General features: G+C 42.0%; 1 protein-coding gene across 2 annotated transcripts in view; it reads right to left on the reverse strand.

Annotated features, from left to right (window-relative positions):
* ARHGAP26 (Rho GTPase activating protein 26) overlaps positions 1-27680 on the reverse strand; it is a 588303-nt gene that overhangs the window by 289121 nt on the left and 271502 nt on the right. For both annotated transcript variants that reach the window (XM_077265841.1, XM_077265842.1), the window contains exons 15-16: positions 24323-24410; positions 10981-11039 (exon numbers count right to left, since the gene is read on the reverse strand). In XM_077265841.1, coding sequence (XP_077121956.1) covers positions 10981-11039; positions 24323-24410 — 147 coding nt within the window. The remainder of the gene's footprint in view (positions 1-10980; positions 11040-24322; positions 24411-27680) is intronic.

Genomic DNA, 27680 nt, shown 5'->3' on the forward strand with positions numbered 1-27680 from the left:
GGTACTAAGAGCGTACAAACAAAATTCTTTTTACTGTGTAATTTTAAAAGAAACCAAGATTAAAATGATCTAGAAATCGCTTATAATCATTTTATTCACAATAAAACACATATCAGAAGGTGAACGGTTTAGATTTTTTTTCCAAATGAAATGGAAAATATCTAACTTGTAGAAATTGGTAATAAATATTTGTATGTGCAGCAAGAAACCATATACATGATAAAATGATATATAAATTAAAATTCGTAGGTACAGAAATATTGTCTCCATTGTGTACCAATCTTAACAATGCTTTTCTAGTAGAGCAAAAATAGTCTCTGACGAAGGAAAACACATTTTCCATAACGCATAGTACCTATATCGGCCTGTTCTTTTTTCGTTTTTTGTGACGTCACTGTGCACACTGCTCAAGAGGGAATTTTGAATGCGAGCAGCAGTTTGCTAACGGGGCACATCTTGCCCATCATCCTTATAATCCTACTCCATAACATGCCTAATCGGAATTACGGACACAATGGATTCTTTATTTTTAACTTACGGTAGAAGAAAAAAAAAATTGGACTATTTATCCTCTACTAGAAAATAATTGTTAAGGTTGGTACACATTAGAGACAACATTTCTACACCTAAGAACTTTTAATTTACATATAATGTTGTGATTTATATAGTTACTTAGTACACAAATAGTTAATTGCCTATTTTCAATTTAGTTCGCATTAGGTGAATACATGCGATCTATTGTGCTGCAGTTTGGAATTCACGATAAAAGGCACCAGGTTATTTCTGCTGAAAGTTAGAAACTGATGGCAGCAACATATCTAAAAAAAAAACAAAAAAAAAAAAACCAGTTGAAGCAGATCCATGTCCACCATTGTGTAACATCCCTACTTCTATTTACAACTGTCTGTAAAGGAAGTTAGGAGACCATGTGCTGGAGCTTTCGGAGCATGTCCCATTCTTGTCCGACGTAAGATTCTAGCTGCTCAACTGTCCAGGGTCGTCTTTTACAGATTTTTTGTTCCATAATGCAGCAAATGTATCCTATTAGTGAAAAGTATGGACTGACCGCCAATTCATCACCCAAACTCTTCTTATGTGAAGCCATTCTGTTGTGATAGGTGTAGTATGTGGTTAAACACTTGCTGAAATGTGCAAGTCCGTGCCTGAAATAGATATTGTCTGACTGGGAGAATATGTACCGTAATTCTAAAACCCCTATGTAATGCTCAGTATTGATAGTGACTTAAAAGATGTGTAAGCTGCCCATCGCATAGGCACTAATGAAACCCTATACCATGAGAGATGCAGACTTTTGAACTGAAGCAGCATGGTCCTTCTGCTCTTGAGGCTGCAGGAAAAGAAGTCTGCGGTTTCCATAAAGAATTTCAAAATTTTGATTTATCTGAACTCAGAACAGTTTTTCAACCACCCTCAGACCATTTTAAATGATCTTTGGCCCAGAGAAAACAGCAGTTTCATTAAAATGTCCAGGCAGGTTTATTAGAACTCAGTATAAGTAAACTAAGAAAACAAGAGACACCCTTTTACCACAGAAAGTGAAAAAAACAGAAAAACAGTCCATTTAGTAATGCGGGTTTGCCCGCTCAGGTCAGTGTCCTTCAGCAAACACACTGAAGGCATCCACACCTCTAGTCACAGACACTGAATTAGGTACTTGGTCTCCATTTTATCTGCCAAACCACGCCTCTGAGGTGGGGATGTGTGAGTATTCATTCCCACCCATTTCTTATAACTACTCGTAAAACCGTGCCCTGATACACCCTATTAACTCTCTAAACAGTATACATACTAGAGCATGCTTTCCCAGGATTACATGACCAAAGCTACCAACCTCAATGATACATATCTACTCTCAAAGACCTGTCTGGTGGCCATCTTACATATTCCCCCTGCCCAAAGCCAGGGGACTTGGGATCTTCTGCCATCAGTGGACTCTTGACAGAGCGTCAGCATTGCCATGCAATTTACCTGGTCTATGATCTACATAGAAGCTAAAATCCTGAAATGATAGGAACCACCTGGTCACTCGGGCATTGTTCCCCTTCTCCTTCATCCCCTTTGGTGGGGCATGGTTGACACTAGCCTAAAAGGTAGTACCTTAGAGAGAGTGTCCAACGTCCACTTGATGGCCAAACATTCCTTCTCCACTATGTAGTAATTCTTCTTGCAGGACAACTTCGATACATTATGGGGTGCTCTTCCCTGTTCACCTCTGTTGATGAGACAAAGTCCAGCCCGACTTCTGACGTGTCCATCTGGACCACAAGCTCCTTAGAGAAATCCAGTGTTACCAGCACTGGCTGTTTACACAGGGCTAGCTTCAGTTCCTGGAAGGCATCTCAGCTTCTGGAGACCACTTAGCCATAGCTGACTTTGTCCCTTTAAGGAGGTGTCTATATAATGGCAAAGTTAGGGATAAACTGACGGTAATAACATATGATGCCTAGGAATACTCTGACCTGCTTCTTTGAGAGGTTTTGTAGCCAAGTCTGGATCGCATCAACATTATTTGGAGCTTTATTTCACTCCTGCTTATGACATAGCCCAAGTATTTAGCTTCCTGCATTCCCATGGTACATTTCTTCAGGTTTATGGAAAACCCTGCCTTCCATAGAGCATCAAGTATCGCTAGGAATTTGCTCAGATAGCTTCCTCATTCTTGGCTGAAGATTATGATATCATCTAGGTAGGCGGCTGATTACCTCTTGTAGGAAGTTAGGATCCGGTCCATTGCTCTCTGGAAGGTGGCTGGAGCTTCTTGTAATCAAAACGGCATCCTTGTGTACTGGAAGAATCCGTCTGGCGTTGAGAAGGCAGTCTTCTCCTTAGCGTCTTGGGACATGGGAATTTGCCAATGCCCTTTTGTGAGGTCAAGGTTGATAATGTACTGGGCTAGCTCTACCCTTTCAATCAATTCATCGACATGGGGCATTCAGTACGTATCGAACCATTAAATACCGTCACATTATCAAACGCCCCTTTTAGAGTTAAATCCTGAGTTGGGTGGTCCCCAACATTGTCCCGGACACCTCCAGCTAAGGGATGTCGGCCTCATCCCCATTGCCAACAAGCACATAAAAAGTAAACAAGTAAGTTACGGCCTGTGACGAGGTTTCTTTAGGAGCGACCTGGCTGCTGTACCAGGCATCCTCCTTTTCCTCAACAAGTCCCAAAACTTTGCAACGTCTCACCCTATTATAACAGGGTACAATAGGTCCTTGACTACACCACCTCATGGGACTTGGTGCCACAGCTTCTGTTTATGAACACTCGGGCCACAGGGTAGTCTTTAGCATGGATACAGTGGAAGCCCTCCATCTTTCCAGGAATCAGATTAGGAATTATGGTCCTCACTACGTTTACCAAACTCCCCCGAGTCCAACAGACCAGTCTTTTGCACTCTGTTGACTGATGCCTGCGATTCCTTGCCCAGTTGAGGGATGGCACTGCAAGCAGGCTATGCAGAAAATGAGCTGGGCCATCCTATGGGGTAGTCCATTTGCTCGGTGGTCATGAAGCAACAGGTGGCTATGTGACCTGGGGTATGACACCTCCAACAAATTACTATTAGATGGGGCCTTTGACAACAAATCAGATGCCTCCTGGTCTCTTTGATACCCCCCAGATGTGGCTGCAGTTCCCCTCTTTTGGATGTCAGCCACCCTTTGGGAACCCCAGTACGGAGATGCTAAGACCTCTTGCTTCCCCAAGGAACTCTCGACCACCTGGTAACTTTCCACCAGGCTCACCAGGTCATCAACATTATGGGGATCTCCCTGGGCAACCCATGATTGGACCTGCCTCTGTAGAGAGTATATGAACCTGTCCATGATGACCCTCTCCACCATTTGAGCTGGGGAGGAAGATTCAGGTTGCAACCACTTTTGGACCAAGTGTAGGAGGTCAAACATTTTGGACCAGGGAGGTTTGTCACTGCAATAGGCTCAGTGGTGCACCAGTTGTGCCCTGACAGTCAGAGTCACGCCTAAGCGTGCCAAGATCTCAGTTTTTAACTTTGCATACTATTTTTCCATCCTGCAAGGCAAGGTCATACTAGGCCTTCTTCAGTTCCCCTGTTAAATATGGTGCCAGAACCTCCACTTACTGCTCCAAAGGCAATATCTCCAGTTCCACCACCCTTTCAAAAACAGTTAGGAATGCCTTAACATCATCACCCGATGTCATCTTTTGTAAGGCTCTCATTACTCTCTTCCACAAGTGTGAGTCATCACCTGGATTTGGGAGTGGGGAAGTTGGCCTGTCATGTATCGCCTCGGCTAGGAGTTCCATCTGCTGACTTTGAACCTGCCACAGCTGTTGCTGCTGGAAATTAGACAGCACCAGTAGCTTTATCAACTCCTCCATGCTGTCAGCTTATGCTCCTACAGTCATTTTCACCCAGAATATGCAGCATCTCTGCGGCAGTCACACTGCCCCCCCTAGAGATTTGTGTGGTACTTCTAGCACCAATTGGAGGGTTTTGTACTCACTCAGCTGTGGTTCAGGTAGGCACAGGAAGCAGTTGAATTTAAAAATGCATGTCCAGGCAGGTTTATTAGAACCGCATAGCTTAGCATACGTAAACAAAAGACAGCCTTTTACAGCACAAAGTGAAAAAAGCACAAAATAAACAGTCCATTTATTACTGTGGGTTCTCCCACTCAGGTCAGTGTCCTTCAGCAAACAAATGGAAGGCCTTCACACCTCCAGTCACAGACACTGAATGAGACACTTGGTCTCCATTTTATCTGTCAAACCATGTCCCCGGGGTGGGATATGTGAGAAGTCATTCCCATCCATCTCTTGACTGCTTGTAAAACCAGGCCCTGATACAACCTATTAACTCTCTCAGCAGTATGTGTGCTGGAATATGCTTTCCTGGGCTTACATCACTAAGGCCATGTGCACACGTTCAGTATTTTTCACGGTTTTTTTTCGCGTTTTTTCGCTATAAAAAAGTGATACAAACGCGAAAAAAACGTGAAAAAACGCTAACATATGCCTCCCATTATTTTCAGTGTATTCCGCATATTTTGTGCACATGCTGCATTTTTTTCCGCGAAAAAATTGCATCGCGGAAAAAAAAGCAACATGTTCATTAAATTTGCAGAATTGCGGGGATTCCGCACACCTAGGAGTGCATTGATCTGCTTACTTTCCGCACGGGGCTGTGCCCACCATGCGGGAAGTAAGCAGATTATATGCGGTTGGTACCCAGGGCGGAGGAGAGGAGACTCTCCTCCACGGACTGGGCACCGTATAATTGGTCAAAAAAAAAAAGAATTAAAATAAAAAACAGTCATATAACTCACCTTCGATGGCCGCCGGAGTGTTCCCGCCTCTCACCGCTGCATGCTGCCGCTTCGGTTCCTATAGATGGTGTGGTTCAGGACCTGCGATGACGTCGCTGTCTTGTGATTGGTCGCGAGACCGGTCATGTGACCGCTCACGTGACCGCGACGTCATCGAAGGTCCTGAACCACACCATCTATAGGAACGGACGCCGCTGAGGATATCGGCTGTCTGCAAAGGGTGAGTATAACCATTTTTAATTTTTTTTTATTATTTTTAACATTCTATCTTTTACTATTGATGCTGCATAGGCTGCATCTATAGTAAAAAGTTGGTCACACTTGTCAAACACTATGTTTGACAAGTGTGACCAACCTGTCAGTCAGTTTTCCAAGCGATGCTACAGATCGCTTGAAAAACTTTAGCATTCTGCAAGCTAATTACGCTTGCAAAATGCTAAAAAAAACGCAAAAAAAACGGGAAAAAAAAAATGTGGATTTCTTGCAGAAAATTTCCGGTTTTCTTCAGGAAATTTCTGCAAGAAATCCTGACGTGTGCACATACCCTAAAGCTACCAACCTCAATGATGCATATCTCCCCTCAAGGATGTGTCCAGCGGCCATGTTACAACACAGATGCAAATTAAACACCACAGATTGTGTATAACTATTAGTCAAGCAACATTTCAAGTAGACTCTTCTTAAGGCAGGGGGAAAAGAGAACATGGAGGTCAAGGAGTGACTTTTCAAAGGCTGCAGCCACTAGTGCATTAACAGTGGATCTGGATATTGGCTGAAAGAGTAACTGTCATTTTAATTTTTACGTCATAAATCAATAGAACACATGAAAATAAGAAACTTTGTAATAAATGTCATCAGAGAAATAGTCTTTTTTCTCCTCCAGGACTGATCTTTCAATCTCTAAAGTCTCAACTTATAGATAAAATCATTACTGATATAGGAGATGACAGTTTCTACTGATAAGATTCTGTGTATATGGGAGGAGGAGGAGAGAGGAGCTCTGGTTCTAGCTTCTCGCCTCTACATAGAATCTTATCAGTAACAACTGCCATCTCCTATCTCAGTAATGTAACAATCTGTCTTCACTGAATACACATTTTGCCTGTAAATTGAGAATTTTGAGAATGAAAGAACAGTTCAGGAGGAGAAAGAAGCAAGTTTATCTCATGAGATATATTACAAAGTTGCTTAATTTTATTTGTAAAATTGATTTGTGTAATAAAAATTAAAATGCCGGTTACACTTTAGGTTTATTAATATAATGTTTGGATAAACCGAGGACTGCCGTTTTACACTTGATCTTTTTAAAATCCCAAAGCTCACACAGCAATGCTGGTTACATGTATGACAGTCTCTATTATTGTTTTTTTTTTTTATTTGACCCATCAGTCACCTTGTTTGATTTCTGCTCTGTCTACCAGCTGTCAGCTGTTTTCTTATTCAAATGTAAGGCCATGTTCACACGTTGCGGTTTTTACCGCGGAACCGCAGCGATTTTGCCGCTGCGGGTCCGCTGCAGTTTCCATTGCGTTTACATTTACATGTAAACCTATGGAAACCGCAAACCGCTGTGCACATGCTGCAGAAAAAAACGCAGAAACGCAGCGGTTTATATTCCGCAGCATTTCACTTCTTTCTGCGGAACTGCAGCGGTTCTGCACCCATAGACCTCTTCTTTTGAGGGTCAAACCCGCAGTAAAACCCGCAGATGAAAAAATATCTGCGGGTTTTCTGCGTTTTTTGGTGTAGAAACCGCTGCAGCAGGAAGTGCGGGGAAGCGGGCGGAAGTGCGTGGGCGGAGTGTGACCGTCAGCATGGAGGCATGTATATGTGTGTGTGTGTATGTATGTGAAGTCTGTGTGTGTGCGTCTGTCTGTGTGTGTGTGTGTGTGTCCCCATGCGACGATAGTGCCACCCAATTGTGCTAAGTCGCCGTATGGGACTACTACTCCCATCCGATATTAGGATGGGAGAGTTGTCCCTGTGTTTCCGGCGACTTAGCACAATTGTCAGTAAAACACAAACACATACAATAAACATAACATACATGACAGACATTACATACACCATATAACAGAGTATATACTCACCATACAGCACACTGGTACGCGAAGCCCTCGGTCCCCTAGGGAAAAAGTCCAAAAAAAATAAACCAAATCCATACTCCCTGTCCGCAGAATCCAATACCGAGTGTCCCACGCCGATCGCTTGCTCTCCGGCGATACACTACCAGGAGCGAAGCTCCTAGCAGTGTATTGCGTCCTTTACCGGAGTTCAGCGGCTCCGGCGTCTCTATTTACGGCAGTACAGCTGCGTGTGAACTTTCCCACGCAGCACTGCCGTAAAGCGAGAGTACCGGGGTCAATGAACGCCGGTAAACTCTCGCGCATGCGCAGTTACACACAGACAGGAGCCGGAGCTCCTGTCAGTGTGTTGCTGCAGCAGTGGAGAGCAGACACATCTCCTGATGTGTCTGTTCTCCATGGCAGATCGTCGTGGGACCCTCGTTGGATTTCTGCGGACAGGGCCAGGGAGTATGAATTTGGTTTGTTTTTTTATTTCTTTTGCAGGTCGAGGGTCTTCAGATGGATTGAGCGTATAATAAAGGAATTGTCAAAAAGTGGGTGTCTTTATTTCATTAAAATATTTTTTTCTAGTGTCTGTGGTTTTTTTTAACCCTTTAATAGGATTAATAATGGATAGGCGTCTTATTGACGCCTCTCCATTATTAATCTGGCTTAATGTCACCTTACAATAGCAAGGTGACATTAACCCCTTATTACCCCATATCCCACCGCTACAAGGGAGTGGGAAGAGAGAGGCTAAGTGCCGGAATTGGCGCATCTTATAGATGCGCCTTTTCTGGGGCGGCTGCGGGCTTCTATTTGTAGCCGGGGGGGGGCAAATATCCATGGCCCCTTTCCTAGGCTATGAATATAAGCTCACAGCTGTCTGCGTATCCTTTCTGGCCTAAAAATATAGGGGGACCCCAACACTTTTTTGGGGGGGCTCTCCCTACATTTGAGAGCCAGAAAGGCTACGCAGACAGCTGTGGGATTAATATTCATGGCCTGGGAACAGCCATGGGTATTTTAACCCCTTCCCAGGCCACAAATATTGGCACGTAAATACGTGGCACTTAAATGTGTGGCACTGAAATACGTGGCACTGAAATACGTGGCACTGAAATACGTGGCACTGAAATACGTGGCACTGAAATACGTGGCACTGAAATACGTGGCACTGAAATACGTGGCACTGAAATACGTGGCACTGAAATACGTGGCACTGAAATACGTGGCACTTATATACGTGGCACTTATATACGTGGCACTTATATACGTGGCACTTATATACGTGGCACTTATATACGTGGCACTTATATACGTGGCACTTATATACGTGGCACTTATATACGTGGCACTTATATACGTGGCACTTATATACGTGGCACTTATATACGTGGCACTTATATACGTGGCACTTATATACGTGGCACTTATATACGTGGCACTTATATACGTGGCACTTATATATGTGGCACCTATATACGTGGCACTTAAATATGTGGCACTTAAATACGTGGCACTTATATACGTATATACATATATAAACGTATTTCAGTGCCACATATTTCAGTGCCACGTATTTCAGTGCCACATTTCAGGTTAGGGTTAGGGGTAGGGTTAGGGTTTTTTGGGTTTTTTCTTGTGTTTTTCTATAAAAACGCATGCGTCTAAAAAACACATGCGTTTTACCGCGTTTACATGCGTTTTTTCACACATGCGCTTTTTTAAAAAAACGCATGCAGATAAAAACGCAAGTGTGAAACCAGCCTAACTTGAGTTTATGAAAAAAAAGTAAATTTGGCAAAATTTTGAAAATTTTGCAATTGTCACACTTAATTTTTGTGCACTTAAATCAGAGACTCATGTCAACAAAATAGTTAATAAATAACATTTCCCACAGGTCAGTTTTACATCAGCATAATTTTGGAAACAATTTTGTTTTGTTAGGACGTCATAAGGCTTAAAAGTTGACCAGCAATTTCTCATTTTTCCAACAAAATTTACAAAACCATTTTTTTTTTCAGGGACCACCTCACATTTGAATTGAGTTTGGTTGGTAAATATGACAGAAAATACACAAATGTTAAACCATTCTAAAAACTGCACCCCTCAAGGTGTGCAAAACCACATTCAGGAAGTTTATTAACCCTTCATGAGAACTAAAGCAATGTGGAAGGAAAAAATTAACATTCATCTTTTTTCACAAAAAATGTACTTTACACCCAAACTTTATTTTCACATTGGCATCAGGAGAAAATAGGCCACAAAATTTGTTGTGCAATTTCTCATGAGTACGCTGATACCCCGTATGTGGGGGTAAAGCCACTGTTTATTGACGCCTCTCCATTATTAATCTGGCTTAATGTCACCTTACAATAGCAAGGTGACATTAACCCCTTATTACCCCATATCCCACCGCTACACGGGAGTGGGAAGAGAGAGGCTAAGTGCCGGAATTGGCGCATCTTTTAGATGTGCCTTTTCTGGGGCGGCTGTGGGCTTCTATTTGTAGCGGGGGGGGGGGGGGGGCAAATATCCATGGCCCCTTTCCTAGGCTATGAATATAAGCTCACAGCTGTCTGCGTATCCTTTCTGGCCTAAAAATATAGGGGGACCCCAACACTTTATTGGGGGGGGCTCTCCCTATATTTGAGAGCCAGAAAGGCTACGCAGACAGCTGTGGGATTAATATTCATGGCCTGGGAACAGCCATGGGTATTTTAACCCCTTCCCAGGCCACAACTATTGGCCCACAGCTGTCTGCCTAGCCTTTCTGGCCTAAAAATATAGGGGGACCCTACGCAATTTTTTTTTTCGGGCCCCCCTGTAGTTTAGAGCCATAAAGGCTACGCAGACATCTGTGGGCTAATATTCCTAGCATGGGAACAGCCATGGGTATTTTAACCCCTTCCCAGGCCACAAATATTGGCCCACAGCTGTCTGCTTAACCTTTCTGGCCTAAAGATACAGGGGGACCCTATGTCATTTTTTTTTTTTTGGGTCCCCCTATATATTTATTTAACCTTTTAATAGGATTAATAATGGATAGGTGTCTTATTGACGCCTCTCCATTATTAACCAGGCTTAATGCCACCTTACAATAGCAAGGTGGCATTAACCCCTCATTACCCCATATCCCACCACTACACGCGAGTGGGAAGAGAGGTGTTAAGTGCCGGAATTGGCGCATCTCATTTTGATGTTTTCACAGGGTTGGACAAGGAAATGACATCATGTGTTTTTTTTTTTCCCCACTGCAGTTCAAGCTTTATTTGTGTCAAAAACACAGACAATCTGCAGGGAAAAACGCATCAAAAACTGCACTAAAAACCGCATCAAAAAACGCACCAAAAACGCACCAAAACGCACCAAAAACCACACCTGCGTTTTTTGCCAAGATCTGTGGTTTTTAGTGCAGAAAAATCCGCAGGAAAATCTGCAACGTGTGCACATAGCCTAAAAGTTTGTACTTTTGTGATTGTGAAGCATTATTACTCTTTCTTCAAACTTTTCAATCAAATCAACAAAACAATACAAAAAGTATTATTTATATATATTGAAAGTTCTTAAACACTTACTAGCAGCTTTAATAAAGCTTCTTTGAAACTGGTATGTCATGAGGGGACCTGGAAGCATTCTGCAAAAACAAAAAAACAAAAATTTACATGACATGTATCACCTATAGTAGAGGTGTCAAACTGCATTCCTTGAGGGCCGCCAACAGGTCATGTTTTCAGGATTTCCTTGTATTGCACAGGTGATAATTTAATCACCTGCACAGAATGATTCCAGCACCTTGTGGAATGCTAAGGAAATCCTGAAAACATGACCTGTTGGCGGCCCTCGAGGAATGCAATTTGACACCTCTGACCTATAGAATGCCTGAAACTTTCGAAAAAAACGCAATGCCTTTTTAGGTATCATTTTTTAGATGTGTATAGGACCAGAATTAGATATCTGTCTTTCATGGTTTAAGTATGGACCGAGATGCACGGTCAGGCAGCAGGTCGTCTGACCCGAACTCAACAGCCTTATACAGATGTGGCCTGGTGTTGAGAGTCTGCAGCATCATCTCCCTCCTCCCAGTTTAGTGTTTTTTATTTTACATTAAACAGATTTATTTGGAGACAGAAAAGTTTCCTGAACAAAAAAGTTGCAGGATTGCAGGAAGGAACGGGGAATTTGGGGATTTAGGAAGATGTCTCTACCCCCTAGTAAAATATATTACTTAATTTGATATGGTCACAAGCACTATGAAGTTCTAAAGGCAGATGTCAGGCCACGTTCATGAAGTTGGTCAGTATATGCACGCCAAAAATCAAGAGTGGAAGAATGGAAGAGATCTGTTTAATCTGACATCACCCGCGGCCAGCTACACACATGGAAGTGACCTGTCAGTCAACTAGAGTGAGGATAGTCGTCAGTTGGCTCTTTAAACTATATTTTGAAAATATGATCTGTGGCCAGATCTTTAAAGTATATTTTCTTTGAAACTTCAGAATATTTCAGAGAAACATTTCTAGATGAAATTGGACAGCCATATTCTGATTTATGGTGCACGTGGTTTGGGCAGTATGAAGAGACAGATAGGTTATCTTTAACTTAACGTCATCATAGTCACTTTATTCAAGTGTAACATAGGTTTTTGAAAAAAATGTATTAAATGATGACACACTTTTACAGAACGAACACTGAACACAGATTAGATCACTGTCAGCGACACACTGTTGATGGCTGATTTAATGAGAAAGTTCAAAAAAGATTTATTATTACGCTTGCTTATATAGCGCCATTAATTCCACAGCGCTTTACAGACATCATCAGTGTCCTCGTCAGAGCTCACAATTTAAGTTCCGCCTCAGTATGTCTTTGAAGTGTGGGAGGCAAATCGGAGTACAAGGAGGAAACCCACGCAAACATGGGGAGAACATACAAACTCCTTGCAGATGATGTCCTTGGTGGGATTTGAACAGCTGAAAAGTTACACTAACGCTACGTTACGCTAACCTCTGTGCTGCCCTGAGCCTGTTTTACACCTACTACATATAGGGATAGGATCTTGGAGAAGGGAATAACCCTTTAAAGGGAACCTGTCACCCCTCCCCTGGCGTTTGTAACTACAAGAGCCACCTTGTGCTGCACTAATGCTGCATTCTGTCAAGGTGACTCTTTTAGTTCCAGGTCCCTGCAAACGCTGAAATAATTGTTTATATAATTTGTCCCTCATACCTCGAATTTGACAGGGGGGCACAGACGCACCACAGCTGTCCGTTATTTCCTCATTTATCATGGGTGCCGCCTCCTCAGCATTTAGGCATTTTCCTGGCGCCTGCGCTGTAATCTTTGTTTTTGCGCATGTTCAGTTAGTGCTGCCCATCCACTGACATCCCATCACTATAACATGATGTCTTTCTTATTGCGCCTGTGTGGACGCGCGGCCCGAGATCCCGCCCCGCAGTCTCTTCTGATTTATTCACACTGCAGGGCTGGGAATCTTGGGCATGCGCAGTACTTATCTGTGGCTCTCCCTCATCTCCCTCTGCCTCTTTCCTACTGTGCAGCGTCATAGGAATCGTCAGATTGGTTTTACCATGCCTTGTACTAGAAAACGGAAAAAAAATTCCAAGTGCGGTAAATTGCAAAAAAACTCCAATCCCACACTTGTTTTTTGATTGGCTTTTTTGCTAGCTTCACTAAATGCTAAAACTGACCTGTCGTTATGATTCTCCCGGTCATTACAAGTTCATAGACACCTAACATGTCTAGGTTATTTTTTATCTAAGTGGTGAAAAAAGATTCAAAACTTTGCTAAAAAAACAAAACAAAACAAAAAAACGCCATTTTCCGATACCCGAAGCGTCTCCATTTTTCGTGATCTGGGGTCGGGTAAGGGCTTATTTTTTTGCGTGCCGAGCTGACGTTTTTAATGATACCACTTTTGTGCAGATACCAAATATGTGTAGGTTTGATTTTTTTTTTATTGCTTTTTTTGGATCGGGCGAAAGGGGGGTGATTTAAACTTTATTATTTTTTTTTTTTTTCATATTTTTAAAAACTTTTTTTTTTTTTTTTACTTTTGCCATGCTTTAATAGCCTTCATGGCTAGAAGCTGGCACCACTCGATCGGCTCAGCTACATAGCAGCGATCATCAGATCGCTGCTATGTAGCTGAAATGCAGGCTTGCTATGAGCGCCGATCACAGGGGGGCGCTCACAGCAGGCCGGCATCAATAACCATAGAGGTCTCAAGGACCTCTATGGTTACCATCCTGATGCATTGCCGACCCACGATCATGTGACGGGGGTCGGCGATGCGCTCATTTCCGGCCGCGCAGCCGGAAGCGGTAGTTAAATGCCGCTGTAAGCGTTTAACAGCAGCATTTAACAGGTTAATAGCGACGGGTGAATCGCGATTTCACCCGCCGCTATTGCGCGCACATGTCAGCTGTACAAAACAGCTGACATGTCGCGACTTTGATGTGGGCTCAGCGCCGGAGCCCACATCAAAGCACGGGACCCGACATGCGCTGTACTAGTACGGCGCATGTCGGGAAGTGGTTAATTAGCCAGCATCTGCCTCTAACAGCAGCGGATGGAGCAGAGTTGCTGTTAAACTCAGCCCTTAAAATGCGCGAACCAGGGGGCATGCCTTTCCACACTGGTCCCCCACGATATAATTGCGGGGTAACAATGGCAGGCTATGGCAACAGAGGGTCTGTTCAATATCCTGAGTTTGCCATTACTGCATTTCTGTGAAGACTAGAGTTGAGCAAATATTTTCGGAATCGGACGTCAAATCTGAATTTGCCATATTTGTGCCATATTGGTACCCTGTTCATGCCGAATTTATGTTTGATGATTGGTTCTGAACATATTCAGTAATTTCTACTCCCATTGACACCAATGAAGTCCGACTGTCTTCCGATGGGAATAGAATTTTGAAAAATTTGCTCTACTCTAGTGAAAACCAGCCTATGGCTGGGCCCTTAAAGGGGGCCATGATTTTTACTATATAGTGCAATACTGTGGTATTGAAGTAAATAGATAAGTAATTGAACAATACGTTGAAGATAAAGTTACATAAAAATAAAAACGGTTTTATAAATAAAGTAAAAAAAATGTATTCCCTACATTTTCTTCTCATTAAAAATTAAGAAATAATAAAAATTAAAAAGTTACTGTTGTCATTGTACTGACCTGAAGAATCATGTTACCAGGTCATTTTTAGTGCCCAATTAATGCCATACAAACAAAAAATCCAAAAAACTGTGGAATTGCAATTGTTTTTTTTTTAACAATCTCACCACACTTGGGAATATTTTTCCCATTTTCCAGGACACTAAATGGTAAAATTAATGGTTTCATTAAAAGCTACAATTTATTCTCCAAAAAGCAAGCCCTCATATGGCTAAATAAATGGAAAAATAAAAAAAAAATAGTTGGAAGAAATGAAGAAAAAACAAATGCAGAAACGCAAAAAAAAACTTGTCCGGAAGGTGATAAAAGCCATTTGCTTCTCAGTAGTAAATCAATAAATTAATGATGGGGCATTCAACAAGAACTGCTAAAAAGATATTTGTTGTTACAAAAAGGTGACTATTAGTGATCTGTTAATGTAAAATATTGTATTGTTTTGTAAGTCCATAGTTACAGACTACAAAAATCTGAAATCATGTTTCATTTCCTCTTCTACTGCGTATAGGTAACCAAGAGTTAATAGGAAAAAAAAGAGTGAGGAAATAGTTCAAACATTGCACCCAATCTTCAATATATTCCATTTCTTTGCTCCATCTATTTTTGTTTTGCTGACTTAAAACTATTTTAAGTACCTAAAGTACACATGTAATTAAATTGTTACAGTTACGTAGACAGCATGAATATCAGCAAGTTTACAATTGACTTACTTTTGCTATCTGTTGTTATTCTGCTGTGAGAGCGTTTATCTTACATAGTGTGAAGCTTCTAAGGGGATCAGCCACCAGAGCCTGGTCCAGTGTGCACAGTAGTTGCATTCCAGGAGAAGTTAACTCCTGAGATACCAGTCACCTCTCACTTTCTCAGTCATGTGTGTGTTCAAAGGCAATGTTATCTCTATTCAAATATTGTGACATCTGTGTAGACTTCAGAACAAGCATTGAAAGACCTTAAGGCCACGTGGACATGTTGAGGATTTGGTGAGTTTCTTACCTCTGTATTCATAAGCCAAAACCAGGAGTTGAACAATCACAGGAAAAGTATAATTGAAACACGTGCAGCACTTCTGCATTTTTTACTCCCTCGTGGTTTTGACTTACAAATACACAGATAAAAAAACTCACCAAATATTCATGGTGTACAGTGGCCTTCATGTGTCACAACAATATTAGATCAGCAGTAGATTGAGGATACTAAACTACAACTGCCAAGCAAGGAAGAGTGCCCATCCCCAGCAACAAGGAATCGAAAGAGACTGGATATTTGTGTGCTGCTCAAAATACAACCCGAGAATAACCTTTAACCCCTTACAGACTAAGCCAAAGTTGACCTTACTGACCAAGCCAATTTTTCAATTCTGACCACTGCCACTTTACAGCTTTGGAACGCTTCAATGGATTCCACCGATTCGGAGAAATGTGTTTTCGTGAAATATTGTATTTGTGACATATTGTACTTCATGTTAGTGGTAAAGTTTCTTCGATATAAGGGTGGTTTCACACTTGCGTTTTTGTCTGCAGCGTTTTTTGAACAAAAAACGCATGCGTTTTTCCCTATATTTAACATTGAAAACGCATGCGTTTTTTTGTACGCGTTTGGTCGTGTTTTCAATCGCATGCGTTTTTTTACTGCATGCGTTCATTTTCAGAAATGCTACTTGTAGTATTTTTGAGAGGCGTTTTTTTGCGGCAAAAAAATGCATTGCTGTCTATGTAAAAGCATGCATTTTTAAGCACATGCGTTTGTTTGCGTTAAAAACGCATGCATTTTTATAGAAAAAAAACAGAAAACACACTGAAAAGTCGCCCACCACCATCAAGGTGATAAAGGGATCCAAACCCTAACCCTACCCCTAACCTCACCCCTAACCGTTTAATGAACATTTTCTGACAGTCATAGTGCCACGTATTTCAGTGCCACGTATTTCAGTGCCACAATATTTCAGTGCCACGTATTTAAGTGTCACGTATTTAAGTGCCACGTCTTTAAGTGCCACGTCTTTAAGTGCCACGTATTTCAGTGCCACGTATTTAAGTGCCACGTATTTAAGTGCCACATCTTTCAGTGCCACGTCTTTCAGTGCCACATATTTAAGTGGCACGTACTATAAATACTATAACTACGTGGTTATACGTGGCACTGAAATATCGTGGCACGTAAATATGTGGCACTTAAATGTGTGGCACTGAAATACGTGGCACTGAAATACGTGGCACTTAAATGTGTGGCACTGAAATACGTGGCACTTAAATACGTGGCACTTGTATACGTGGCACTTGTATACGTGGCACTTGTATACGTGGCACTTGTATACGTGGCACTTGTATACGTGGCACTTGTATACGTGGCACTTGTATACGTGGCACTTGTATACGTGGCACTTGTATACGTGGCACTTGTATACGTGGCACTTGTATACGTGGCACTTGTATACGTGGCACTTGTATACGTGGCACTTGTATACGTGGCACTTGTATACGTGGCACTTATATACGTATATACATATATAAACGTATTTCAGTGCCACATATTTCAGTGCCACGTATTTCAGTGCCACATTTCAGGTTAGGGTTAGGGGTAGGGTTAGAGTTAGGGGTAGGGTTTTTTGGTTTTTTTCTTGTTTTCTTGTGTTTTTCTATAAAAACGCATGCGTCTAAAAAACACATGCGTTTAAGGCTACGTTCACATTAGCGTTAAGCTAATGTGCGTCGGGTTTGCGTCGGCGACGCAGCGGCGACGCATGCGTCATGCGCCCCCTATACTTAACATGGGGGACGCATGCGTTTTTTATTGTTGCGTTGTGCCACACATGCGTCTTTTTTGCCGCAAGCGTCGGACCAAGAAAACGCAACAAGTTGCATTTTTCTTGCGTCCGATTTTCGGCAAAAACCGACGCATGCGTCGCAAAACGCAGCGTTTTTGCGTGTGTTTTGCCGCGGTTTTGCGTGCGTTGTGCGTTGCGTCGTCGACGCAGCGGCGCACAACGCTAGTGTGAACTTAGCCTTACCGCGTTTACATGCGTTTTTTCACACATGCGTTTTTTTAAAAAAACGCATGCAGATAAAAACGCAAGTGTGAAACCAGCCTAACTTGCGTTTATGAAAACAAAAGTAAATTTGGCAAAATTTTGAAAATTTTGCAATTGTCACACTTTTAATTTTTGTGCACTTAAATCAGAGACTCGTGTCAACAAAATAGTTAATAAATAACATTTCCCACAGGTCAGTTTTACATCAGCATAATTTTGGAAACAATTTTGTTTTGTTAGGACGTCATAAGGCTTAAAAGTTGACCAGCAATTTCTCATTTTTCCAACAAAATTTACAAAACCATTTTTTTTCAGGGACCACCTCACATTTGAATTGAGTTTGGTTGGTAAATGACAGAAAATACACAAATGTTAAACCATTCTAAAAACTGCACCCCTCAAGGTGTGCAAAACCACATTCAGGAAGTTTATTAACCCTTCATGAGAACTAAAGCAATGTGGAAGGAAAAAATTAACATTCATCTTTTTTCACAAAAAATGTACTTTACACCCAAACTTTATTTTCACATTGGCATCAGGAGAAAATAGGCCACAAAATTTGTTGTGCAATTTCTCATGAGTACGCTGATACCCCGTATGTGGGGGTAAAGCCACTGTTTGGGGGCATGGCAGGGCTCAGAAAGGAGGAAGCACCGTTTGACTTTTAGAATGCAAAATTGTCTGGAATTGATGGCAGACACAATACTGCGATTAGAGACCACCGATGTACCTAAACAGTGGAAATCTCACAATTCTAACTCAAACCCCAACACAACCCTAACCCCCACAGCACCACACCCGAAACCCCAGCACCACACCCGAAACCCCAGCACCACACACGTAACCCCAGCACCACACCCATAACCCCAGCACCACACCCATAACCCCAGCACCACAACCGTAACCCCAGCACCACAACCGTAACCCCAGCACCACAAACGTAACCCTAGCCCCAACCCTAACTGCACAGAATGGAAAAAATAAAAAATAAACTATTATTTTTATCTAACTAAGTGGGTGACAAAGGGGGGTTTCATTCATTATTTTTTATTTTGATCACTGTGATAGATCCTATCACAGTGATCAAAATAAACCAATAGGAAAAATCTACTGTAGTCGGGTACCGGACGGCAGATCTTGGCAGGCGCACAGCACATGCGCCTGCCATTTTCTTCCAGGAAGATTTTGAGGAGGGCCTGGGGACGAAGCAGGAGGGTCCAGGGATGGAGGAGGTAACAGGGAGGGATCAGGGAACCCCATTTCTCTGTCCTCTGATATGCTAGATCATATCAGAGTAAAGAGAAATGAATGGAAAATCGGATTTATTTTTTTTGTGATTGTCATTATTCGGTGAATAACGGTGATCATGTAACTGGGGAAGGTAAAAACCGACCAGAATGATGTTCTCCGGGATCTCGGAGGTAGCCGAGACCCCAGAGATTTTTCGACGCTGGGGGCGCTATACCCTTATTTCTCAGCGCCATTAATACACTGTTTCCAAATTATTATGCAAATAATATTTCCTCATATTTTCTCTAAATTACCTATCTGAATTGCAGTCATTGTTATTTTCCAGTCATCTACTATTCTAGTATAATTGCAATGTTTTGGAACAAACTGCCTATGAAAACAGTATCTTTTTTTAACCCCTTCATGACCCAGCCTATTTTGACCTTAATGACCTGGCCGTTTTTTGCAATTCTGACCAGTGTCCCTTTATGAGGTAATAACTCAGGAACGCTTCAATGGATCCTAGCGGTTCTGAGATTGTTTGTTCGTGACATATTGGGCTTCATGTTAGTGGTAAATTTAGGTCGATAATTTCTGAGTTTATTTGTGAAAAAAACGGAAATTTGGCGAAACGTTTGCAATTTTCACATTTTGAATTTTTATTCTGTTAAACCAGAGAGTTATGTGACACAAAATAGTTAATAAATAACATTTCCCACATGTCTACTTTACATCAGCACAATTTTGGTAACAATTTTTTTTTTTTGCTAGGAAGTTACAAGGGTTAAAATTTGACCAGTGATTTCTCATTTTTACAACAAAATTTACAAAACCATTTTTTTTAGGGACCACCTCACATTTGAAGTCAGTTTGAGGGTTCTATATGGCTGAAAATACCCAAAAGTGACACCATTCTAAAAACTGCACCCCTCAAGGTGCTCAAAACCACATTCAAGAAGTTTATTAACCCTTCAGGTGTTTCACAGCAGCAGAAGCAACATGGAAGGAAAAAAATGAACATTTAACTTTTTAATCACAAAAATGATCTTTTAGCAACAATTTTTTTATTTTCCCAAGGATAAAAGGAGAAACTGGACCACGAACATTGTTGTCCAATTTGTCCTGAGTACGCTGATACCTCATATGTGGGGGTAAACCACTGTTTGGGCGCACGGCAGGGCTCGGAAGGGAAGGAGCGCCATTTGACTTTTTGAATGAAAAATTGGCTCCATTCTTTAGTGGACACCATGTCGCGTTTGGAGAGCCCCCGTGTGCCTAAACATTGGAGCTCCCCCACAAGTGACCCCATTTTGGAAACTAGACCCCCCAAGGAACTTATCTAGAAGCATAGTGAGCACTTTAAACCCTAAGGTGCTTCACAAATTGATCCGTAAAAATGAAAAAGTACTTTTTTTTCACACAAAATTTCTTTTAGCCTCAATTTTTTCATTTTCACATGGGCAACAGGATAAAATAGATCCTAAAATTTGTTGAACAATATCTCCTGAGTATAACGATACCTCACATGTGGGGGTAAACCACTGTTTGGGCGCACGGCAGGGCTCGGAAGGGAAGGCACGCCATTTGGCTTTTTGAATGGAAAATAAGCTCCAATCATTAGCGGACACCATGTCACGTTTGGAGAGCCCCTGTGTGCCTAAACATTGGAGCTCCCCCACAAGTGACCCCATTTTGGAAACTAGACCTACCAAGGAACTAATCTAGATGTGTTGTGAGCACTTTGAACCCCCAAGTGCTTCACAGAAGTTTATAACGCAGAGCCATGAAAATAAAAAATAATTTTTGTTTTCTCAAAAATGATTTTTTAGCCCACAATTTTTTATTTTCCCAAGGGTAACAGGAGAAATTTGACCCCAAGAGTTGTTGTCCAGTTTCTCCTGAGTACGCTGATACCCCATATGTGGGGGTAAACCACTGTTTGGGCCCATGCCAGGGCTCGGAAGGGAAGTAGTGATGTTTTGGAATGCAGACTTTGATGGAATGGTCTGCGGGCATCATGTTACGTTTGCGGAGCCCCTGATGTGCCTAAACAGTAGAAACCCCCCAAAAGTGACCCCATTTTGGAAACTAGACCCCCAAGGAACTTATCTAGATATGTGGTGAGCACTTTGAACCCCCAAGTGCTTCACAGAAGTTTACAACGCAGAGCCGTGAAAATTAAAAATCATTTTTCTTTCCTCAAAAATTATGTATTAGCAAGCAATTTTTTATTTTCGCAAGAGTAACAGGAGAAATTGGACCCCAATAGTTGTTGCCCAGTTTGTCCTGAGTATGCTGGTACCCCATATGTGGGGGTAAACCACTGTTTGGGCGCACGTCAGGGCTCGGAAGGGAGGGAGCACCATTTGACTTTTTGAACGCAAGATTGGCTGGAATCAATGGTGGCGCCATGTTGCGTTTGGAGACCCCTGATGTGCCTAAACAGTGGAAACCCCTCAATTCTAACTTCAACACTAAACCCAACACACCCCTAACCCTAATCCCAACTCTAGCCATAACCCTAATCACAACCCTAACCCCAACACACTCCTAACCACAACCCTAACCCTAATCCCAACCCTAATCCTAACCCTAATCCCAACCCTAACCCCAACTTTAACCCCAACACACCCCTAACCATAACCCTTATGACAAGCCAATTCTTAACCCTATTTCCAACCCTAGCCCTAATTCCAACCCTAACTCTAATTCCAACCCTAAGGCTATGTGCCCACGTTGCGGATTTGTGTGAGATTTTTCCGCACCATTTTTGAAAAAAACGCAGGTAAAAGGCACGGAGTTTTACCTGCGGATTTACCGCAGATTTCCAGTGTTTTTTATGCGGATTTCACCTGCGGATTCCTATTGAGGAACAGGTGTAAAACGCTGCGGAATCCGCACAAAGAATTAACATGCTGCGGAAAATACAACGCAGCATTTCCGCGCGGTATTTTCCGCACCATGGGCACAGCGGATGGTACTGTAAACCTGATGGAACACTGCTACGAATCCGCAGCCAAATCCGCACCGTGTGCACATAGCCTAATTCTAACGCTAACCCTATTTCTAACCCTAACCCTACCCCTACCACTAACCCTACCCCTAACCCTAGTTCTAACCCTAGTTCTAACCCTAGTGGAAAAAAAAAATATTTTCTTTATTTTATTATTGTCCCTACGTATGGGGGTGATAAAGGGGGGGGTCATTTACTATTTTTTTTATTTTGATCACTGTGATAGGTTTTATCACAGACAGGAGCACGGAGCACGGGGGGAGCAGACAGGAGCACGGGGGGAGCAGACAGGAGCACGGGGGGAGCAGACAGGAGCATGGAGGGAGCAGACAGGAGGACGGGGGAACGGACAGGACGACGGAGGGGAGCGGAGCACAGGATGGAGGACTGGGGAGGAGATCGGTGGCGGTGGGGGGGGGGGGTGCAGACCAGTGTTTCCAGCCATGGCCGATGATATTGCAGCATCAGCCATGGCTGGATTGTAATATTTCACCAGTTTTCATAGTGAAATATTACAAATCGCTCTGATTGGCTGTTTCACTTTCAACAGCCAATCAGAGCGATCGTAGCCACGGGGGGGTGAAGCCACCCCCCCTGGGCTGAAGTACCACTCCCCCTGTCCCTGCAGATCGGGTGAAATTGGAGTTAACCCTTTCACCCGATCTGCAGGGACGCGATCATTCCATGACGCCACATAGGCGTCACAGGTCGGATTGGCACCGACTTTCATGACGCCTACGTGGCGTCAAAGGTCGGGAAGGGGTTAAAAAAATAAACACTCAAAATGCATGTTCCAAATTATTATGCACAGCAGAGTTTTCAACCTTTTTTTTTTATTTTGAACAAAAAAATGGTCAATTGTGAAGTTATAAGCATTATCAGCTTATTACAAAATGAAATCAAACAGTTTTCAAGTGAAAACTTTATTCTAGGTGATGTTACATTTGCACATAGGACCCCTTGTTCGAAAGAAGCTTCTGAACGCTCTTGTCCATTGAATTTGTCAGTTTTTGGATGGTTTCTGCTTCAATTGTTTTGCATGTGGACAGAATACCCTCCCAGAGCTGTTGCTTAGATGTGAACTGCCTCCCGCCATCATAGACACTCCTTTTGATGATGCTCCAGAGGTTCTCAATGGGGTTGAGGTCAGGGGAAGATGGTGGCCACACCATAAGTTTGTCCTCTTTTATGCCCATAGCAGCCAGAGATGCAGATGTGTTTTTTGCAGCATGAGACGGTGTATTATCATGCATGAAAATGATCTTGCTGCAGGAAGCACGGTTCTTCCTCTTGAACCATGGCAGGAAGTGTTGTTTTAGAAACTCCAAATAGATTATGGAGTTCATCTTTACCCCTTCAGGGATCATAAAGGGGCCGACAGTCTCTCTCCCCATGATTCCAGCCCAAAACATTACTCCACCTCCTCCTTGTTGGCGCCTTAGCCGTGTTTTCATGCGGTGTCCATCAACCAGCCATCCTCCACTCCATCCATCTGGACCATCGAGCGTTACACGGCACTCATCGGTGAACAAAACAGTTTGGAAGTCAATGTTCATGTATCTTTTGGCCCACTGGGCCGTTTCTGCTTGTGTGCAGTGGATAGAGGTGGTCGACAGGATGGCTTACGCACAGTTGCAAACCTCTGAAGGACCCTGCATCTTGTTGTTCTGGGAACGCTGGAGGCACCAGCAGCTTCAAAAACTTGTCTGCTGCTATGACAAGGCATTTTTGCAGCTGCTCTTTTAACCTCATGCAATTGCCTGTTGGAAAGAGTCCTCAATTTTTCCTTATGAGCACGCACACATGTGTGCTGAGAATCAGCTACATACTTCTTGATTGTCCGATGATCACGATGAAGTGTCTTGGCAATGTTGATTGTAGTCATGCCTTGACCTAAATACTGCACAATTTGTTGCTTCTCAGCAGCCGACACAACCTTTTTCTTTCCCATTTTGGCAAAAAATGTAGGCTGCTTAATAATGTGGAACAGCCTTCTTAAGTAGTCTTGCCTTTATTTGGACACACCTGCCAAACTAATTTGCACAGGTATCTGCAATCGCTTTCAGTGATATAAAGAGCCCTGACACACATCACAATCAATGAGTTTAAATGACAAACAAAAAAATTATAACCTTATCACTCCTAAACTCTTTGTGCATAATAATTTGGAACACAGTGTAAGTACCATTAACTGCCGCCGTTAAAAGGCAAATCTGCGTTCGTTAAGGCGTTAAACGTAAGAAACTTTTTGTAACTGGCAGTAAGACACGTATTTTTGTATTAAGCATATGGATTATCAAAGGCAAGCCATTGAAAAACTACTACACTGACTGCTATATAATAGTGCTACACCTCATAAAAGGAATACCACCAATGATCAAACATAGATTTGTGAGCTGCAGTACTTGAATTGAGCAATCACATTCTGCTTTACAACTGTGCATTTTCAAAATACCTTAAATAAGTTTTCAAAGTGCTTGTGATTGTCTTGATCTCCCACTCTGCAGAGATGTCAGTGTCAGCCTCTGTAGCTATCTTAGGATCTAAAAAATAAACAAAGCAAAAATATAAAAATGGAGAATATACTCGAACTGCATGTACAAGAAAAAGAGAAGCTTTGTGAAAAAAAAATTAAAGTGTAAAATTATATGTACTTGTAACATTTTTTCATGTACAGTTTATCACACTTTTTATACTGTCCAGATGTTAGAACTGCCGTTATTTCTAAGGCTATGTGCACACGTATAATGGTCCTCTGAGGATTTTTTAGCAGCGGAATTGATAAATCTGCAGGGCAAAAACCCCGCGTTTTGCTGCAGATTTATCACAGATTTACCGCAGTTTTTCTGCAAATTTCAGTGCGGTTTTACACCTGCGGTTTTCTATTGGAGCAGGTGTAAAGCCGCTGTGGATTCCGCAGAAAGAACGGACATGCTGCGGAATGTAAACCACTGCATTTCCGAGCAGTTTTTTTCCGCAGCATGGGCACAGCATTTTCTGTTTCCCATAGGTTTACATTGTAATGTAAACTCATGGGAAACTGCTGCAGACCCGCAGCTGCGGAAACGCTGTGGATCCGCTGCAAAATCAGCAGCGTGTGCACATACCCTGACATGCCAGTTGTCTTCTGATTAAAGGGAATTTGTCAGCAGGATTTCACACCACAATCTATTTATATGTGCATATAGAGCTTTCAAAGACAAGTCCAGCAATACCTTTATATGGCCAGTCGGTTCTTCCATTACTGAGAAATCGGTAATACGCAAATAAGGCTGAAGGACTATGGTAGTGCATCTGTGACTCCAACTCTGTTCCCTGCCAAGCGCCACCTCCTCCTGCTTGATTGACGGCTCCTTTGTCTGAAGTCACATAGTATAGAGGCTGTCAGTAAAGTAGGAGGAGGTGGCACTTTGGATCTAGGAGAGTCTTAATTTGCATATCAATTCATAGGCAGATATATCCGTAAGGGAGGAATAGACTGGCCATGTAAAGGTATTACTGCATTTGTCTGGGTATACAAGTAGTCTGTGGGGAAAAATTTTGCTAACGTATTCCATTTAAAGTAGCACTCTCAACATTTCTATCCTCTTAATATATTGCAATCATATATATTATGCTATATTATATAGCACTGTGTTCTTACAATTGCTCATTTTGCCTTTCTACCCAGTTAATGCTTGTCTTTTCCATTAGGTCACATGATTAAAAACAGACTAGCTGAATCATCTTTCTAAGATCTATGTAGAAGCTGGAGGTCTCTTCTTCCTGCATGGGTCATCACTGTAAAGTCCCTGTCAGGGGAAAGAGGGGAGCAGCTGGGTCAGGAGCTGAAGAGGGGGATGACTCATGCAGGGAAAAGAGATTTCCTGTTTCTAAATAGAGCAGAGAAAATTAGCTGGGTAGAAAGGCAAAATGAGCAATTGTAAGTACACAGTGCTATACAATATGATGACTGCAATGTATTAAGATAAAAGCTTTGATGGGAGGAGTGCTTCTTTATGGCTTTGCTGCAGGTTGTAAGAGCAAACACCCACATTTATTTAGCACACAGTATATAAATGATTTAATAGGAAAGAACTGAAAGGCCTGTAATACATAGCAACACAAAGCAAAACATGACACAAACTGCACCATACGAGTCCTGACCACATCCTGTTGCACATTTTTTTTTAATTAGCACCAACAACTGCATCAACCACATTTAGAAAACCCTTTGTTTATTTTGACAGATGTTGATCCTCCGCCTACGATCCGGTTATGTAACGTTACCATGCATGTGTTGGAAAGGCTAAAGAGAGCATATGAAAGCTTAGCAAGTAGGGCTGCATCTAGTTCAACCCTTAAGAGTTACATTCCCGATTCTATATCAATCTTTCTCTAAGCCTATCTGCATATCGCTAAACTTCAAGATAATGAATATATGCAGCACTGTACTGCTGGCTTAAAGGGAATATGTCAGCAGATTTTTGCTATGTAATTTGAGTGAGGTAAAATGGATGATTCCAGTATCCACAATTGAAATAAAAAAATATATTTGGTTACTTTAATATTTCAAAGACAACAAAGACAAAAAACGTATGACTGAGGGCCCTGTATGGTCGCAAAACTAAGTGTTTCTTTAAAAAAAAAAAAAAAAACCTGCCTTTGAAATTTTAGAGTGACCCAAAAAAATGTGTTTAAAGTAATGTTTTCTTCAATTGCAGATGCTGGAATTATCTACTAAAACCTTATTCACATCCGGTGAACCGGCCCACACCCTTGTCCATGCACCGCACCTAACGAGCTACTGTTACCTTGAAGTGGTGAGCTGATGAATTTTGTTTTTCTATATTGATCTATGCAATCTGAGGACAGCATGAGGTAGTGGTCAAAACACTGAAATCAGCTGTCAGTTTGTCAGTTATCGGGCTGCGTGCTGTTTACTTACAATGAAGGTTTTATCATTGGGACATTATTTCTCCCCAAACTAGCTGCCTCTCACCAAGTCATCCAACTCCACCCCTTCATGTGATAAGAAGCTCATTATCCATAGACAATGTACATAGAGATAAACACACAAGGACCTCCCCAAAGAACTTGAGACAGGCCACAATGAATGTAGAGTTCAAAAACATGTACGTTATTTATATCAAAAGATAAAAAAGCCTCAAGCTATTAAACACAATCCATACATGATGAAAAGGTACCTCCAATCTAAAAAACAGATCACGTGTAAATCATACACTGATACCTATATAGATACCAAACAAATGTCCATAGAAAGTGAAAAAGGACAAAAAACTCACAAAGATGTAGTAACAACAATAGGTGAATGAAACACACCGCAACTGAGTATAATCCTAAATAAGATTCTTTGTTACAAAATATTAAAAATACATAACACACATGGTAAAATGAGAACAACTGGAAACCAATGAACAGGACACAAAAAGTGACCGGCACATGAAGCCAATAGCAAAGCCAAGTAGAAATTCAATGCCCCATAGAGTGCTAAATATAATATAATCAGACATGAATGTCAATGCAAAAGTGTTACAGCTTCAGTAATCACATACATTGAAAAGGTGCATGGTGTCAAAGACATCCCCAGTAACATCAATATATGCATTTACCAAGCTTTAGAAAAAATACAAGGTGTCAAAAATAAAAAAATAAACAAATGCATGTGCCTAAGACATCCCCTGTAACATAAATAAATGCCTTTATCTAGCTTTAGAAAAGGAACAAAGGCGCCTCCTGAGGAAGTCTCTACGAAACGTGCGTTGGGGCGGCAGGGACCAGCTTGTCACCGGCACTTTGCCTTGCTATTACTC

The sequence above is a fragment of the Ranitomeya variabilis genome, chromosome 5 (assembly GCF_051348905.1).
Source record: "Ranitomeya variabilis isolate aRanVar5 chromosome 5, aRanVar5.hap1, whole genome shotgun sequence".
Taxonomy (NCBI): Eukaryota; Metazoa; Chordata; class Amphibia; order Anura; family Dendrobatidae; genus Ranitomeya; species Ranitomeya variabilis.